Source organism: Bos grunniens, chromosome 23 (genome assembly GCF_055505025.1).
Source record: "Bos grunniens cultivar Pamir isolate PY7600 chromosome 23, Bosgru_T2T1.0, whole genome shotgun sequence".
In the NCBI taxonomy this organism is placed as follows: domain Eukaryota; kingdom Metazoa; phylum Chordata; class Mammalia; order Artiodactyla; family Bovidae; genus Bos; species Bos grunniens.
This window is the reverse complement of record NC_141187.1, coordinates 28,996,118-29,013,921: the sequence shown is the minus strand read 5'-3', so window position 1 is coordinate 29,013,921 and position 17,804 is coordinate 28,996,118. Positions and strand designations below refer to the sequence as shown.

At 47.8% G+C, this 17,804-nt stretch overlaps 3 protein-coding genes and 1 long non-coding RNA gene across 7 annotated transcripts; 2 read left to right on the top strand and 2 right to left on the bottom strand.

Annotated features, from left to right (window-relative positions):
* Positions 1 to 75: 75 nt before the first annotated feature.
* LSM2 (LSM2 homolog, U6 small nuclear RNA and mRNA degradation associated) lies at positions 76 to 6,983 on the bottom strand. Its single transcript, XM_086369309.1, has 5 exons — positions 4,835 to 6,983; positions 4,167 to 4,234; positions 826 to 856; positions 654 to 713; positions 76 to 544 (listed from the first exon to the last, which is right to left on the bottom strand). The coding sequence occupies exons 1-5, from the start codon at positions 5,282 to 5,284 to the stop codon at positions 419 to 421; spliced, it is 735 nt and encodes a 244-aa protein (XP_086225435.1). The 5' UTR covers positions 5,285 to 6,983; the 3' UTR covers positions 76 to 418.
* Positions 6,231 to 16,383, bottom strand: LOC147347060 (heat shock 70 kDa protein 1-like). 4 transcript variants are annotated; one of them, XM_086369302.1, is made up of 2 exons: positions 16,012 to 16,383; positions 6,231 to 8,513 (listed from the first exon to the last, which is right to left on the bottom strand). In XM_086369302.1, exons 1-2 carry the CDS (start codon positions 16,092 to 16,094, stop codon positions 6,575 to 6,577), a joined length of 2,022 nt encoding a protein of 673 aa, XP_086225428.1. In that variant the 5' UTR covers positions 16,095 to 16,383; the 3' UTR covers positions 6,231 to 6,574. The 4 variants fall into 4 exon arrangements, with proteins under 4 accessions (XP_086225428.1, XP_086225430.1, XP_086225431.1 ...); XM_086369304.1 differs by having other exon boundaries at positions 15,995 to 16,235; XM_086369305.1 differs by lacking the exon at positions 16,012 to 16,383 and adding an exon at positions 10,460 to 10,593.
* On the top strand, positions 10,344 to 13,073 carry LOC147347061 (heat shock 70 kDa protein 1A). The gene has a single exon (XM_086369307.1). The coding sequence runs from the start codon at positions 10,861 to 10,863 to the stop codon at positions 12,784 to 12,786; it is 1,926 nt and encodes a 641-aa protein (XP_086225433.1). The 5' UTR covers positions 10,344 to 10,860; the 3' UTR covers positions 12,787 to 13,073.
* LOC147347059 (uncharacterized) lies at positions 16,361 to 17,129 on the top strand. Its single transcript, XR_015152107.1, has 2 exons — positions 16,361 to 16,593; positions 16,691 to 17,129. It is a non-coding gene; the product is annotated as an uncharacterized LOC147347059 (long non-coding RNA).
* The last annotated feature ends 675 nt before the right edge of the window (positions 17,130 to 17,804 follow it).

Genomic DNA, 17,804 nt, shown 5'->3' with positions numbered 1-17,804 from the left:
TGGACGAATTAAGCGCGCCTTTCCCACCCACTCTCCAGCCCCCTTCCCAAAGCGCACACAGAACCAGAACTCGAATTTGCTTCATAAATTTTATTCCCGATGCGGGATAGATTCCTTCCCTCCCCACAATAAATCACGTGCCACCCTGGAGAGATTTGACAGATTCTCCCACCACCTCCAGGGAAGAAGAGAAAGGCAGGTGCTGGAGACAGGGAAGGCTTCTCAGTTCCTCAGCCTACTCAACAGAGGACAGCCGCTCCCCATTATTAGCCCTCTCATCCACATTCTTTAAAAAAAAAAAAAAAAAAGCTTTTGCTATCAAAAAAACAAACAACACCTCAAGAAGTATGGGAGGGAGGCCTCCGGGCTGGGAAATGATGTTAAGGGTCACCAATGGAGGGGAAGGGAGGAGGAACTATCATTGCTTCTGCTGCAAGGCCTCCTTCCTTGCTGCATCTTGTAGCAACTGTGTGTCGACTTCATCTGCTGGCAACTGCACATACCGAACCACTGAGCCACGGATGAAGCAGTTCTTCACTGATAACTAGACAAAGATAGGCAAATGTGAAAACATCCTTAAAAAATGCCCTCTATCCAGCCAGGGACCCCCTGCTTTCTTTGAGAGGCGTTCCTCTTCTCTATCCACAACTCACCATGTGAGGGTATTTCTCAGGGTCTGTGACACTGATGTCAGTTAGTTTGATGTTGAGATACTAAGAAAAGATGAACACCATCATTAAAACTAGAGACAAGATGAAAGTACCCAGCTCTCAAGCTCTCCCGTATCCTTCCCCAAGACCCCATTCAGGGCCCTTATAATCTCACCTGATCCACAGAATGGAGGGTTCCACAGATGCTGTTATGGGCAAAGAGAGGGTAAAACCAAATTAATTTATACCAAAGTCAACACAGAGGTGACTTCAGAGCAGGGGATAAGAACACGGTTGGGGGAAGTAAAGGACTTGAAGAAACCAGAAAAGGTACAACCAGAAAGGGGCATGACTAAGCTCTGGAGTACGAAACAAAGTGCTTCCAGAGCAGTGTGTTATTTTAGACCTCACATCTCTTCTCCCTAAACCAACTCACTCTTGTGCTGCCATCAAACAATTGTTATGTGCCAGACCTGTATTCTCCATAGTATTTGTAATCTTTACAGCCATTTCATTAGGTAGCTATTATGAAACATCCAGGGGCCCAGAAACATTTTGTAACTTGTCCAAGTTTAGAACAAGGACTTTGATCCAGGCCTGTCTGACCCCCCAAATCATCAGTTCTTTTCAAATACTACTGCTTTGGAACCAGAGCCCCATATGTAATGTATATAAATTAACAAACTAGCAGTGTTCTTGATGATGTAGGCACAAGGGATGTCCTCTGCCTCAATCCATGAGCCCCCTGCAATGTTAAAGAGGGATGCCATCTAAATACCAGTGCTTCAAGCCAGACTCTCTCCCAATCCTTTAATTTCTGCTCATGATTTCAACACTCTCACAACCTCAAACCCTGTAAATCGAGGACCCTTCATGTCCTACAAATCCCCATTGTTTGCTGATGTCTAACATTTCTGCAATTTCTATAATTCTCTTTGACAAACCAAGGTCTAATGTCATTACAGTTCAATCCACGCTAGCCTCCAGCCTGGCTGCCTTCATCCTAACCATCCTGCATGTCACTCCCAGATTCTAAGTTCCTTAGAACCTGTTTCTCAAACACTAATGTGCGCGCAAAGATTCCAAGAATCTATGACAAAAGGGGAAACATAAGCTAGTGTAGTATGTGTATAGTGTGGTAAAGGTTGTCAATAGTTTTTTCTGTAAGAATAACTGCTCTTTAATTGCCTTTTTGTATTTAAAAATTGTTAATAGTTTTAAAACATCCTTATCTTGCCAAAATTCAAGTTGTCGGTTCTCTGTTGGACCCTAGTTTTTGTAAAATTCTAAGTATTTGAAATCCAGTGTCAGACCAACTGCCTCAGTGGTGATTTCCCCATATTCCTGGATGCTTAAAAAAAAAAACAAAAAAAAACACCCTTTGATGGTGCCCTATCACCTACTGCAGCTGTGAAATAACTTTCAGGAATGGCATAAAGTGGTAACTTTTCTTCAGTCCCTTTAGAATGAGATACTTGGCACAAAAGTGGTCTGACACCCAGCATGAGAGAAAGAGCACTTCTCCCAACCCAATGGATTACCTTCGAATCTTTTAAGTCCTTGCTTTAGGGTCTGAGGCTATAACAACAGTTATTCTTGCCATTTGCAAAACCCAGGAAGAAAAAAAGAGGAAAATAAAAAACAAGTCATCTTACAGAAGTGATGGAAGTAGTTGTGGTTTCCACACTTGTCTCTCTACATGGACCCAATTTATATGCCATCAATATCATATGCATTGCGGGTACCATAGATCAGAAATCTCTGACCTAAAAGGCAAATAAATCCCTTGCTTCACCATTCCACCATGTCAATGTTTCCCCCACTAAGAAATTACCTCACATAGAAATGTAGAAGAAACTGCTAGGGAGAGAATACATCGACTCAAACTTTCTAAAGGACAGTCAGGTAGTATGTTTTGATATTTAAAATGTACATTTCATTCAAAGCATTCTTTTTTTCTTCTAATGAAATGAGATGTATACAAAGATTTATGCTTGAGGATGTTCAGGGCAAAATCACTTGTAAAAACGAAGAACTGGGAACAGCCTAAGTGTCCAGCAGCAAGGTTTTGCTTAAATCAGTTCTAGCCAGCTTAGAAAAATGCTATTCAGACATTAACAACGTTAAACATCAACTTTATTGACATGGAAAATACCCACAACATACTGTTAAGTGAAAAGCAAGTTTCACAACTGCATAGAGACTACGACCCTGTTTTTAATTTAAAAAGAGGTGAAATGAAAGTTTCTCAGTTATGTCTGACTCTTTGCGACCCCATGGACTATAAAGTCCGTGGAATTCTCCAGGCCAGAATACCAGAGTGGGTAGCCTTTCCCTTCTCCAGGGGATCTTCCCAACCCAGGGATCAAACCCAGGTTTCCTGCATTGCAGGCGGATTCTTTACCAGCTGAGCCACAAGGGAAGCCCAAGAATACTAGAGTGGGTAGCCTATCCCTGCTCCAGTGGATCTTCCTGACCCAGGATCTTCTGCATTCCAGGTGGATTCTTTACCAACTGAGCTATCAGGGAAGCCCATTAAAAACGTATGGGGGTGGGGGGGTGGGGGGGGCAGATAATGGAATTTAAGTAAGTTCTGATTTTGTCTTTTACTAGTTGTGTAGACCTAACAATTAATTAACCAAGTTTCTTAATCTATCCAACCTTCAGTTTCCTCATGTGTAAAACAGCAACAATAGTGTATGCCATGTAGAGATGTTCTGAAAATAAAATGAGTTAAACAATTTATTCAGGCCTGTGTTAGACATTAGGTACACAGTGGTAAGCTGTGTACCTAATGCTCTTGGCCCTGTAGGAAAGACGGTTCCTAAACAGTTAATACATTTCTATGAAATCACAATTTGAGAAGCACCCACTAGCAAGGAAAAAGACTTTGTAACAGAAGGGTGTACTTGGCTAGAACCAGGAAAGTCCAGGGATATAGCGTTTAATCCAAGTCCTGAGAGATGATTAGAAGCTAAGGATACAAGGGGCCAGGGGATGTAAAACAGTACAGACAGAAGGAGCTGCACTGGTCTCCTGTGTATCTTTTATATTTTCTTCAACAAAAGCGAGATTATGCCACATATACAGTACTGCAATAGCTTTTCCTATTGGTATCTCATTTCTATGTAACAGCTATATTATATGGAAATACCACAATCGAACCCATTCCCTATTTATGGCTATTGCCCCCCCCCAACTTGTGTCTATTACACACACACACAAATCTACCAACATCTTTCTACATACATCGTTACTTGTGGAACTGATACTTCGATTTCTAGAAGTTGGGTCTGCCCTGTCTTCTCTCTGGTACTTACTACTTATATATTTCTTTATATTGTTTTCCAATACATGATACAACTCCCCAGCTAATCTGTAAATTTAAGGCACAAGTCGTTTCTTCCTTTTGTATCTCTCCCACCTTGCCTAGTGCTCAAATACTCGTCAAGTTAAACAGGTTCCAGGGCGCTTGGCACATCCACCCCCTACAAATTTGTGGGAACAAGTACCTACCTCAGGTCATTCTTGAGTTCCACGACCACATCCTTGCCGACAAGGGACTTGAAAAAGGAATAGAAGAGCTATTGGGCGAGAGGGGGAAAACCATCATATGGGAAGGGACATAGTAAAGAGGTGTGAATCCCTGCCAGTATTACCAAACATTGGCATTGGGATCCCGCCACATCTCTGGCAGTTCTCTAAACTTCACATGAAGGAATACTTCACAGGAATACACAGGAAGGAATACTCGAATGAACAGCTGCAGCCCTGACGATGATGCACACTACGAGCCCCTGACATAAAGCCCCAGAGTCATCTACCCTGCACACGTCGGGTCTGCCTCAATGGACTATCTCTCCTGGGGTCCTGCCCACTCCTCCTAGAGAATTGTACAAAGTATTCCACCCGCTCCTTCTCGGAGCCTGGTCTCCGTCAGGGAAATGCTCCTTGAGATCTACAGTCCCTGCTGACTCCCTCATAGGGGGTAAAAAAATTCCGTTTGCTTCCAAGTCTCTTCTCAAAGAAGTTGAGGTGCAGAAACCAATAATGGAGGGAAAAATCTAGGGCCCAACGCCAGCCCAGAGGAACAAAGCCTCCAAAGGGACGCCCACCCTGCCGCGAACCGTCCCAACCGCCCGCGCTCCCCAAGGGCGCCCCCTTGTGACGTCACGGTAACCTACCATGGTGCTTGCTCTCCGCCGGACCGGGAAGGCGCGGGCCGGGTGCCGTGGGCCGGAGGCCTGGCGGGAATTGGATCGCGAGCCCGCGCGTGGGGCGGGGTGGGGTCGCGCAGGCGCAGCGGGGTGGCACAGCGGAGAGCTCCGAGTGATGGAGGAGAGCGAACGGCTGGCTTGCCGCTCAGGGGGAGCCGGCCGGGTAAAACTGACGAAAAAGCCAAAGCCGGGAGAGGGGCGGGGCTTCCCGCCTTCCGACTTCCTCCCGGAGGGGCGAGCGCCCACCGCGCAGGCGCGGGCCCCAACTGCGCCAGGAGGGTCGAAAAGGCTTGGCTCACCGCCTCTTAGGTTTTTATTCCTTTCTATGACAATAAATTCACTTCCAGCCCGATTTGCTCTTACCCTAAAGACACTTCCTATTGCAGACTGACTGCCGGGGAGCTTGTGAAAATCCATGATGATTTGTACACTTTTCTCTGCATGCTACACTTGGGTAACAACAGCAACAAAAAAAAGATCAAGAGCCTGTACGCCAGCAAATCTTGATTTTATCAAAGGTTCCCAATAAACACATTACTCTCAGTCCACATTTCTTTTATACTTTGCCTACGGCTGTCCTATAAAGGACTGAGTAAAACAGAACACACTGGATCGGGGATAAAAATACCCATTCTAATATTTCACTTCCAAATATTTCCCTCTCAAACACAAAGGGACACAAATGCAGTAAATGCAGTTAAACATACTTATATCATGTTCCCCCAGGCTTGATAAGTATGCGAAATTATGACACAATAGGGGAAGGTATTTTTTAAGGAATAAGCTCATCATAAGTTTTTCACTTCTCTTCTTGCATAAAAGTACACATTTGTTAGTAAGTTTTTTAAGAAATATATTCAGCAAGTAAAGGACTGTAATATTGAGTGCCCAGGGGCTGGATCTCCTAGGCCCCACCTATGAGTGACATCAGGACAAGAAGCAGAAGTTCCGGTCCTTGCCCCAACTCCCCAGCTTAACCTGAAACACCTAAATCAGTCAATTATTTAAAAGCGGTCTCTAAATTAGCAGCTACTCTAACTGGGGAGAAGGCAATGACAACCCACTCCAATACTCTTGCCTGGAAAATCCCATGGATGGAGGAGCCTGGTAGGCTCAGAGTCGGGCCCGACTGAAGCGACTTAGCAGCAGCAGCAGCACTCTAACTGGGGCTAAAGGTTAAAGGTGCCTGATAATCAAAAAATTTTTTCCTTCTTCAATCAGCTCATGAAAACTCAAATACTTCGCCCTTACCAGCTTAATCATTCACAATTAGCTCACAAACAGACCACACGTGGTCACTCCACACACTCTCCCTTTCCCTACTTTACAAGATACACTCATAGTCTAAAAATACCACAAGTAATTTGCTTTAGGAACAAATTTACTGAGGGACAAATAACCATCCACACAGGAAAAAGGAAGTTGGGAAGGCTGGAAATAAATAACAGACATTCAAATTCTTCAAATGGTTCCGAGAGGTGCCTAGTTTTCCTAAGAGTCTCATTCCAGAGTCAGAAATTTGTTGGAATGTGTCAGAAAATTACTGGAGTGTGAAAAGATGGTATATGAGACTCCTCCATCAGAATCCAAAAGAGATGATCACTTACATTCAGGTCCAGTCAATTCAGGAATCATAACCATGTTTGAAGATGAGGGCAACAAAATTCATCTTAGAGGCACCCTAGAACCGTCCAGCTCCACATAAGATTAATCTACTTCTTCAATTGTGGGGCCTGTTGCAGCCCTTCCAGGTGTATACCCTGTTCCACAGGAAGGCCCAGTGCATCCTCCCTGATAGAGTTTTGTGATGATTGGGTTACACACTTGCTCCAATTCCTTTCTCTTATGATCAAACTCATCTTTCTCAGCCAGTTGATTGGCCTCCAGCCACGAAAGGACCTCATTGCATTTACTCAGTATTTTCTTTTTATCAGACTCACTAATCTTGCCCTGTAGGCCTTCATCACTCACGGCACTCTTCATGTTAAAAGCATAGGATTCTAAGGCATTTTTTGCAGCAATTTTCTCTCTCTGGACCTCATCCTCAGCTTTGTATTTTTCAGCATCCAGAACCATGCGCTCGATCTCTTCCTTGCTCAGCCGGCCCTTGTCATTGGTAATGGTGATCTTGTTGGCCTTGCCCGTGCTCTTGTCCATAGCTGTGACATTGAGAATACCATTGGCATCGATGTCAAAGGTCACCTCAATCTGAGGCACTCCCCTGGGTGCAGGAGGGATTCCAGTCAGATCAAAGCGCCCCAGCAGGTTGTTGTCCCGAGTCATGGCCCTCTCGCCCTCATACACCTGGATCAGCACGCCCGGCTGATTGTCTGAATAGGTGGTGAAAATCTGTGTCTGCTTCGTGGGGATGGTGGAGTTGCGCTTGATTAATACAGTCATGACTCCCCCTGCAGTCTCCAACCCTAAAGACAGGGGAGCCACGTCCAACAAAAGCAGGTCCTGTACCTTTTCAGACTTATCCCCCATCAAAATGGCTGCCTGAACTGCAGCCCCATAGGCAACTGCCTCATCGGGGTTGATGCTCTTGTTGAGATCACGACCATTAAAGTAGTCCTGCAACAGCCTCTGAACCTTAGGGATTCGCGTAGAGCCCCCTACTAAGACAATGTCATGGATTTTAGCTTTATCCATCTTGGCATCCCGAAGAGCCTTCTCCACAGGCTCCAGGGTGCCCCTAAACAGGTCTGCACACAACTCTTCAAACCGGGCTCTGGTGATGGATGTGTAGAAGTCAATGCCTTCATAAAGTGAGTCAATTTCCAAGTTGGCCTGGGTGCTAGATGACAGGGTCCTCTTGGCCCTTTCGCAGGCAGTGCGCAACCGCCTCACAGCCCGCTTGTTCTGGCTGATGTCCTTCTTATGTTTCCTCTTGAATTCTTCCACAAAGTGGCTCACAAGCCTGTTGTCAAAATCCTCTCCACCCAAGTGGGTGTCCCCAGCTGTGGCCTTAACCTCAAAAATCCCATCATCTATGGTCAGGACGGACACATCAAATGTGCCTCCACCCAGATCAAAGATCAAGACATGTCGCTCTCCCTGACCTGCTTTATCTAAGCCATAGGCAATGGCAGCAGCAGTGGGTTCATTGATAATTCTTAGCACATTGAGACCTGCGATAACACCCGCATCCTTGGTGGCCTGGCGTTGAGAGTCATTGAAGTAGGCTGGCACAGTGATCACAGCATTGGTGACAGTGTAGCCCAAAAAAGCCTCAGCAGTCTCCTTCATCTTAGTTAGTACCATAGAAGAGATTTCTTCAGGATAAAAAGCTTTCTTTTCCCCTTTGTAGGACACCATTACCTTGGGCTTGCCTCCTTCATTGATTACTTGGAAAGGCCAAAGTTTCATATCTGATTGCACGACAGGATCATTAAATTTTCTGCCTATCAGACGTTTGGCATCAAAGACAGTGTTCTGGGGATTCATGGCTACCTGGTTCTTGGCTGCATCGCCGATGAGCCGCTCAGTATCAGTGAAGGCCACGTAGCTGGGGGTGGTGCGGTTGCCCTGGTCGTTGGCGATGATCTCCACCTTGCCGTGTTGGAACACCCCCACACAGGAGTAGGTGGTGCCCAGGTCGATGCCGATAGCTGTTCCCTTAGCTGCAGCCATGGTTTTCCTAGGCCTGTGGGAAAAGAATGAGATAAAAGTTTTTCAGTGAGAACATTTTTTTATTTTCTTTAAATTTTTATTTATTTTTAACTGTGGTAAAACACACACAACATAAAATTTACCCTCTTAACCAATTTTTGGCATACAATTCAGAAGTAAGTCCACTCACATTGTTGGTCAACGAATGTCCAGAATTTTTATCTTGCAAAACAAATTTTATACCCATTAAACAACTCATTTCCCCTCTTCTCCCAACCCTTGGACCACCACTAGTCTACATTTTTTTTTTTTTGGCCTACTTTTTGTCTCTCAGAATTTGACTCTTCTAAGTACCTCACATGAGTGAAATTATACACTATTTTTCTTTTTGTGACTGGCTTACCTACCATAATATCTTAAAAATTCATCTACTTTACAGCATATGTCATAATTTCTTGCATCTTTACAGCTGAATAACTTTTTCTGTATGTATATACCACATTTGTTTATTCATTCTTTCTGTGGCACTTAAGTGGTTTCCATTTTATGGCTATTATGAATAATCCTGCCATATAATCCCTGTACAAATATCTCTTCCAAACAAGGTTTTTGGACAAGATAGAAAAACTCCTAGCTAACAGGAATGAAGAGGGAGGGCAGTGGCATATTGATTTCAATTCCTCACAGGGCCTGACTCCACTGTCCTGTGTCTGTGATAGCTTACTCCTTGAAGGAAAGTTATGACCAACCTAGATAGCATACTCAAAAGCAGAGACATTACTTTGCCAACAAAGGTCCATCTAGTCAAGGCCATGGTTTTTCCTGTGGTCATGTATGGATGTGAGAGTTGGACTGTGAAGAAGGCTGAGCGCCGAAGAATTGATGCTTTTGAACTGTGGTGTTGGAGAAGACTCTTCAGAGTCCCTTGGACTGCAAGGAGATCCAACCAGTCCATTCTGAAGGAGATCAGCCCTGGGATTTCTTTGGAAGGAATGATGCTAAAGCTGAAACTCCAGTACTTTGGCCACCTCATGCGAAGAGTTGACTCATTGGAAGACTCTGATGCTGGGAGGGATTGGGGGCAGGAGAAGGGGACAACAGAGGATGAGATGGCTGGATGGCATCACTGACTCGATGGACGTGGGTCTGAGTGAACTCCGGGAGTTGGTGATGGACAGGGGGCGAGTCATGGGGTCGCGAAGAGTAGGACACGACTGAATGAACCGAACTGAATATGGTACAAGTCTCCTGCTGAACTAATTATTTTAAGTTCTAGTCTCCTCAAGAGACATCACTCTCCACAAGTGGGTTTAGCAACCCTGTCGGTCGTCTTTTACCCTCTATTAGGGATTGTTGAGATTTCGGCCAGTCTGAAGAATGCCGCTAAGAACCCAATCAAGCCCTCATGAGTTTTCTCAGGTAAGGTGGTGCTCTCTAAGACTTTCTCTAATCTTCTCAAAAACAGAACTCCTGTTATCTGGAGACAATAACCTACCAGCTCCTTCACTTTTTTTTTGGTAGCTCTAAGCAATCCAGCCACGTTTGCGGCCCTTAAAGGATGCCCCTTCCCTGACTAGCCAATGCCCCCATACCTATATTTAAACAAACTAGAGAAGTTTCCAATACCTCCTCAAACCGGGATCTACTAGTCTTGCCTATTGCCAGCCCATTCCAGTCACAGCACTTGTGACTCACCTAGTGTCCCGCCGCCTTCGATCCAGTTTGATACGGTTCGGATGGGGAGCCCCTATAACTTGGGGCTCCTTCAATAGCCAAACTGCGCAGGCGGTGTCCCCCCACCCCCCACCCGCCCCGCCCTGCGACTTTGAGCTGGGTCCAGACCTAGCATCCTAATTCTCTACTAGCCCGTGAGGTCAGAGGCAGCACCTCCATTGTAACGCGACTAGAGCAGGGCGGCGTCAACACCACCGCCCGAAGTCCCGACCCACCAGCCCCTCCTACCGCTTCCCCTCCCATTACCCCTTTCCGAGACAGTGCCAGCTAGCAAGTCCCAGAAGAGTCTGGAGAGTTCTGGGAGGAGTGGCATCCAGGGCGCCGATTGGTCCCAGAAAGCCAGGGGGCAGGACTTGAGGCGAAACCCCTGGAATATTCCTGACCTGGCAGCCCCACTGAACTCGGTCATTGGCTGACGAGGGAAAAGGCGGGGCTTGATGAAGAATTATAAACACAGAGCCGCCTGAGGAGAAACAGCAGCCTGGAGAGAGCTGATAAAACTTGCGGCTTAGTCTGTGAGAACAGCTTCCGCAGACCCGCTATCTCCAAGGACCGCCCCGAGGGGCACCAGAGCTTCACGTCGTTGATCCTGTGGGCCGTTTTCAGGTTTGAAGCTTATCTCGGAGCCGAAAAGGCAGGGCACCGGCATGGCGAAAAACATGGCTATCGGCATCGACCTGGGCACCACCTACTCCTGCGTAGGGGTGTTCCAGCACGGCAAGGTGGAGATCATCGCCAACGACCAGGGCAACCGCACCACCCCCAGCTACGTGGCCTTCACCGATACCGAGCGGCTCATCGGCGATGCGGCCAAGAACCAGGTGGCGCTGAACCCGCAGAACACGGTGTTCGACGCGAAGCGGCTGATCGGCCGCAAGTTCGGAGACCCGGTGGTGCAGTCGGACATGAAGCACTGGCCTTTCCGCGTCATCAACGACGGAGACAAGCCTAAGGTGCAGGTGAGCTACAAAGGGGAGACCAAGGCGTTCTACCCGGAGGAGATCTCGTCGATGGTGCTGACCAAGATGAAGGAGATCGCCGAGGCGTACCTGGGCCACCCGGTGACCAACGCGGTGATCACCGTGCCGGCCTACTTCAACGACTCGCAGCGGCAGGCCACCAAGGACGCGGGGGTGATCGCGGGGCTGAACGTGCTGAGGATCATCAACGAGCCCACGGCCGCCGCCATCGCCTACGGCCTGGACAGGACGGGCAAGGGGGAGCGCAACGTGCTCATCTTTGATCTGGGAGGGGGCACGTTCGACGTGTCCATCCTGACGATCGACGACGGCATCTTCGAGGTGAAGGCCACGGCCGGGGACACGCACCTGGGCGGGGAGGACTTCGACAACAGGCTGGTGAACCACTTCGTGGAGGAGTTCAAGAGGAAGCACAAGAAGGACATCAGCCAGAACAAGCGGGCCGTGAGGCGGCTGCGCACCGCATGCGAGCGGGCCAAGAGAACCTTGTCGTCCAGCACCCAGGCCAGCCTGGAGATCGACTCCCTGTTCGAGGGCATCGACTTCTACACGTCCATCACCAGGGCGCGGTTCGAGGAGCTGTGCTCCGACCTGTTCCGGAGCACCCTGGAGCCCGTGGAGAAGGCGCTACGCGACGCCAAGCTGGACAAGGCGCAGATCCACGACCTGGTCCTGGTGGGGGGCTCCACCCGCATCCCCAAGGTGCAGAAGCTGCTGCAGGACTTCTTCAACGGGCGCGACCTCAACAAGAGCATCAACCCCGACGAGGCGGTGGCGTACGGGGCGGCGGTGCAGGCGGCCATCCTGATGGGGGACAAGTCGGAGAACGTGCAGGACCTGCTGTTGCTGGACGTGGCTCCCCTGTCGCTGGGACTGGAGACGGCCGGAGGCGTGATGACCGCCCTGATCAAGCGCAACTCCACCATCCCCACGAAGCAGACGCAGATCTTCACCACCTACTCGGACAACCAGCCGGGCGTGCTGATCCAGGTGTACGAGGGCGAGAGGGCCATGACGCGGGACAACAACCTGCTGGGGCGCTTCGAGCTGAGCGGCATCCCGCCGGCCCCGCGGGGGGTGCCCCAGATCGAGGTGACCTTCGACATCGACGCCAATGGCATCCTGAACGTCACGGCCACGGACAAGAGCACGGGCAAGGCCAACAAGATCACCATCACCAACGACAAGGGCCGGCTGAGCAAGGAGGAGATCGAGCGCATGGTGCAGGAGGCGGAAAAGTACAAGGCGGAGGACGAGGTCCAGCGCGAGAGGGTGTCTGCCAAGAACGCGCTGGAGTCATACGCCTTCAACATGAAGAGCGCCGTGGAGGATGAGGGGCTGAAGGGCAAGATCAGCGAGGCGGACAAGAAGAAGGTGCTGGACAAGTGCCAGGAGGTGATTTCCTGGCTGGACGCCAACACCTTGGCGGAGAAGGACGAGTTTGAGCACAAGAGGAAGGAGCTGGAGCAGGTGTGTAACCCCATCATCAGCAGACTGTACCAGGGGGCGGGCGGCCCCGGGGCTGGCGGCTTTGGGGCTCAGGGCCCTAAAGGGGGCTCTGGGTCTGGCCCCACCATTGAGGAGGTGGATTAGGAATCCTTCCCTGGATTGCTCATGTTTGTTATGGAGACTGTTGGGATCCAAGGCTTTGCATTGCCTTATATATCTGCCTTTCATCAGCCATCAGCTATGCAAGCTGTTTGAGATGTTGAACTGTCCCTTTTATGAAATTAGGAACTCTTTTTTCCAGAGTCTTAAGTATAGAGCTGAATGTATAGTGCCATCTTTTGTCAGTTTCTTTTTGTAGTATTCATGCCAAACTCAAGCTATTTTTCACCCGTTTCTGTTTACTTCCAAGTAAATAAACTCAAATAATTCGAGTGATGTTTGCTTCTGTGTTTTTATTTTGAAGTTAGAAGGATCTGTAGAGGTTGTCTGTTTTACAGTATCCAAAAATGAACTGCAATTGGCCTCTTAGATAAGGTCAGGGATCCAGAAAAGAAGAATACAGCATTATGACACATTTCTTTTAGGCAAATAGTATCCTTGGGAAACATAAAGCTGCTCATTTGAATGGTTGTGTTTGTGAATCCAGAAAATGTTAAGGGTTACTGGCATGATAGCCTCAAGGTTGGGCGGGGGGTCCATACTTTACGGGTGAACTCAAAAGGTGCCTGTAGTGGCAGTATTCCTGGAGAAGCAGGCAAATAAGAGGCAGTTAGATTGGAAGTCATGGGTGCTGCTGCTTGTTAGTACAGGTGATACCTTAGAGCCTTGTTACTTAATCTAGATTCAGCATGAAAGAGAAGGTGAGTCCTAAATTGGCACTGAGGAAATGTGAATTCTAGTACTGGCTTGCCTAATTATGCATGATTGCGTTAGCCACTGTGATCCTCAAGTCTCACAGTTTAAAATGGAAGGGTTTGGCCTGATGCTAAAGTTTAATTTCTTAAAAGAATGCTGAGATAAAAATGCTGCGTTTCCAGTACTGGTTACCTACATTTTAAGTATCCCAGTGAGTACCTTAGAGAGGTGTCACTGTTTCATGCCCCAGCAGGAGGACGGACCCCCAGTATTTCAGTGTGCTTACCTACCAGGTACTGTACCAGGGGCCTTTTACATGTTTATTAATTCCCATTCCACCATATTGAGTATAGGCAGTGTTTGGCTTCCACAGGTGGACGTATGTGGAGACTTAAAAGTCACTGGCTTAAATTTATTTCAAGGTTAAAAAAACGGGTTCAGGGAAGATGTTGAACCTGGATTCCAACTGAGGTTTTATTGTTTTTTGCTCTGCTGCCCACAGGGCTTTGTGCATGTCTGGTTCTGGGTTCTGGGTCTACCCTAGGTTTCACAATCGGTAATCTTTCTGCTTTGACAATGTATAATCCTAAACAACTATGTCAGATAATACGGTTAATGCTAGAGGTTTAATACTGGTTAATTTAGAAGAGTGATTGAAAAAACCTGCAGCACTGCACCAGGAAGCCTTAACCACAGGCTTCCTTCCCCTGCAGATGCTTCTTGCTTTAACTGTTGCTAGAATTCTGGGAAGAGTCCCCTCCACAGCCTGTTTGTGGGAAAAGGCCTGGCACAATCCTCACGACTTGGGGAGTGAGCCCCTTTAAAAGTCAATTGTATCTGGGGATTACAGAGATTCTGGAACCAGGTGGAAGTGGTGATTGCACAAACTGGGCTAGGTACCACTAAATTCTACACTTTAAAATGGTTTATGTGAATTCACCAAAAGTAGTTTTTAAAAAAAAATTGTGTCAACATTCTGGAAAAACATTTTGTGAGTGTGTGTATCTCAAGGCCCACCAAATCTTTCACTAAATACTTGCATTAGAAGAAACTCTTAATATTAATGGTAATAACATGTAGAGGTAGACCTGTCCCTGTAAGTTTGGAAATGGAAATCTAAGAGATGCTTAGACTTGCAGGCCAGCATATAAACACAGGTTTAATCCTCAGGGTAGGTGAACTGTAGCACGGTGGACTGTAGCCACAATGTGAGTCACCCTTCATGGGGATATGCGGTTGGAACACGACCTCCTCTACCCCCACAGAACTGCAGTACCATCTGTGACTGTCATCTGCAGATAATACAATAACTCTTGAAGCAGTCACACTACTTTAGGGGGAGGTGGCAAGGGATGGGGAGGGTGGGTGGAGATTGGGAAAGACCTAACAAACACCTTTGATAAGAGAGATTAGGGAAATCTCCAGAAATTAATTCGGAGAAAATGAGTTCTTATGGCTAAACCAGTTAAGATTATCAGGGTGTTTTATTAGGAAGTCAATATATAATGTTACTGCACAGTCCCTTGCACAGACTACTTTGAAAATAATCACCTTCAACATGAAGCTGAGGGACAAAGAGAATGCAAAGTCATTCCTGGAGAAGGTGATTGCGGTAGCAGCAGGAACTCGGGGTGGGGGTGGGGGGGAGGAGGTGCATCAAGGAAAAATAATGGTCGATCAAAAAGCATTTTTAAAATCTAACACCTTCCCTAATTCCAATCTCACCTACTTCCCTATGCCAGCCCTGAAAAATTAGATTGTTATGGTAATGTGACTGATTTTAAATCCAAGATACTACGTTATTAACACATAGTTACTCCTGGTGTTTAACTGGATTCTGTCATTAAAAATGAAAAGGATACCAAAGCAATAACATAATTGTGAGAGAAGTGCACAGAAGCATGGGCTTTCAGTTAAAATAAATGGTTTTCAGGTGAAAAGTCAACACTGGCGATTTCTGAGGGGGCGAGCCTCAAGGTAGGAATAAGAAAGGGCAACTGTCATCATTCTTTATTCCAACTGATCACCTTAAATCCATCCCCAAGGGTCACCCGCAAAGTATCCAGTGCAGTTCAGTAGGATATAGCAACCCCATCAGTCCTCTCCTAACTCCAGCTCACGTAGAGACGTTAAGGGGTCAGGTATCGCAGCGAATTCGGGATGCCGAGCCAACCTGCCCCACCCCACGGGCGCCAGTACCGCCCAGCAGGAAATCGGAGGAAAGGGCACGGCGGGGAAGGAGGGAGGGCACACAGGAAATACAGGGTAAGGGGGCGGGGGAGTCCGGAAGATCAGAATCACCCCAGAGGATCTTCCACCTTTTTACCCATCCAGACGTCCCCAGGAGAGCCAGGGACTAGATTCGGGAGATGGGACGGCGGCAGAGAGAAGACAGCAAGCTCCCAGCTGTAGCCAATCCCTGCCCAGGGCTGCGGCGCACCCGCCTCGGGCGGTGGGGACCTTCTAGCTTCTGGCAACCCCAATCCATCCGACTTACTTGTGTCAGTTACAAACCTGTCCGGTGTTTTCACCCAACATATTAGCGAGTTTGAGGGAAACTCTAAAGGTCTCTCCTTTACTGACTCCTTTAATCCCATTTTGAAAAAGACAACCGAAGAACGCCGGCCCCGGCCAGGCAACTCCGCGGCCAGCCCCGCCGTCAGGCCCCGCCCCGCTCCATCGGGGTCTTACTCGCTCTGGCTCCTTGCCCCCGTTTCGGGCTGTGTCAGGAACTTTCTGGAGCTCTCTGGGCTCAGAGGCGGGGACTGGCTCGTAGGAACACTCTTCAACAAACAAACTGCCCCACCCAAGTCTCCCTCCCCCGCCCTTCGCCCCCTGCCCCGCCGCCACCCTAAGACTTCAAGCTTAGTCACGGCTCTACATTTAGCTTCCAGAAGATTCTTGCTAGCCTAGCCCTAGTAACGGGGCTCCCCCTCCCTTCCTCTGTTAACAACCGACCAGTCTGTGATAACGGGAAGGGGAGACGGTCCTGGGAGAACCTGGAAGGGCTGAAAAGGTGGAAGTGTGGGTGTTGGCGGGGAAAGCGGCGGAGCTGGGGTGCGTAGATAGGCGTGAGTCAGAAGCAACAGCCTGGAGGTGAGTCTCCGCAGGTCACACACCCCCATGGTGCACGTAGAGCCCTGGCATTCACTCTTTACTGTCGTCCATGGTTGTTTCTGTTCTTCTTTTACAGAGCGTGGAACGATAGGGTTTATGTGCCAGCATTGAGAGGAGTCCAAAGTAGAAAGTAGGCCGACATGTTAGTTCAATCACCGGTTCCGTAATTACCTGTCTGGGTGATCTGGCCAAGCCACGAAACCTCTGAACCTTTGTGCTCATCTTTGAAAACAGAAAGGTTTGGCTGAAGGACTCTGCCTAAAAATCTCAAGATAGTTTTTATGGTAAACTGAAAGTATTACTATCATAGTCCTGGTAGTAATCCCCAACCTTGTAAGCACCTCAGTAAGAAATGATTGAGAGATGAGACTCGAGAGAGTGTTACTCCAATAAAAGAATGAAGGGCACAAACTTTTGAGTACAACTCTGTCACAGGCACTGAACTAGTCTTTTAAATATTGTCTTTGTAATCCATGATGGTATCATACTATGAAATAAATATTAATTCTAATTTATACAACTTGTGTAATTTAGTTCATTTACACGTACTTCATTGTTAAGAAAGAAAAACAGCTTCAACAAGGAGATAGAGTCCAGATACAAACCCAGGTCTTCCCTTTCCCAGTTTTTTCCCCCATGCTGCTGGAAATTAGCAGAGTTCCCAGGCCTTTGCCACACTTCCCTGGTGGATCAGAGGGTGAAGAATCTGCCCACAGTGCAAGAGACCTGGGTTCTATCCCTGAGTAGAGAAGATCCCCTGGAGAAGGGAATGGCGACCCACTCCAGTGTTCTTGTGTGGAAAATCCCATGGGCAGAGGAGCCTGGCCGGCTACAGTCCACGGGGTCACAAAGGAGTCGGACATGACTGGGTGACTAACACTGTCAGGCCTTTGCCCTTTGAAGGTTACAAATGCCTGGCTCAGGGCTCGCCTGGTGGCTCATCGGTAAAGAATCCGCCTGCCAATGCAGGAGACACAGGTTCTATTCCTGATCCAGGAAGATTCCCACATGTCCTCGTTCCAAGGAGCAGCTAAGCCTGTGTGCCACAACTATTGAGCACGTACAGCCCATTCTCTGAAACAAGAGAAGCCACCACAATGAGAAGCCTGCTTACCCCCAACTCAACTAGAGAATAGCCTCTGCTCACCACAACTAGAGAAAAGCCTCTGTAGCAGCAGAGATCTAGCACA

What these genes read in the sequence shown, in the direction of transcription:
- LOC147347061 (XM_086369307.1), top strand. Translation starts at nt 10,861, where the DNA reads ATGGCGAAAAACATGGCTATCGGCATCGACCTGGGCACCACCTACTCC.
- LOC147347060 (XM_086369302.1), bottom strand. Translation starts at nt 16,094, where the DNA reads ATGGGATTAAAGGAGTCAGTAAAGGAGAGACCTTTAGAGTTTCCCTCA. An exon ending in TGGGTGAAAACACCGGACAG is followed by an intron (nt 8,514 to 16,011) that starts GTTTGTAACTGA and finishes CTTTTCCCACAG; the next exon opens with GCCTAGGAAAACCATGGCTG.
- LSM2 (XM_086369309.1), bottom strand. Translation starts at nt 5,284, where the DNA reads ATGGATTTTCACAAGCTCCCCGGCAGTCAGTCTGCAATAGGAAGTGTC. An exon ending in GGCGGAGAGCAAGCACCATG is followed by an intron (nt 4,235 to 4,834) that starts GTAGGTTACCGT and finishes CTCGCCCAATAG; the next exon opens with CTCTTCTATTCCTTTTTCAA. An exon ending in GAACTCAAGAATGACCTGAG is followed by an intron (nt 857 to 4,166) that starts GTAGGTACTTGT and finishes TGCCCATAACAG; the next exon opens with CATCTGTGGAACCCTCCATT.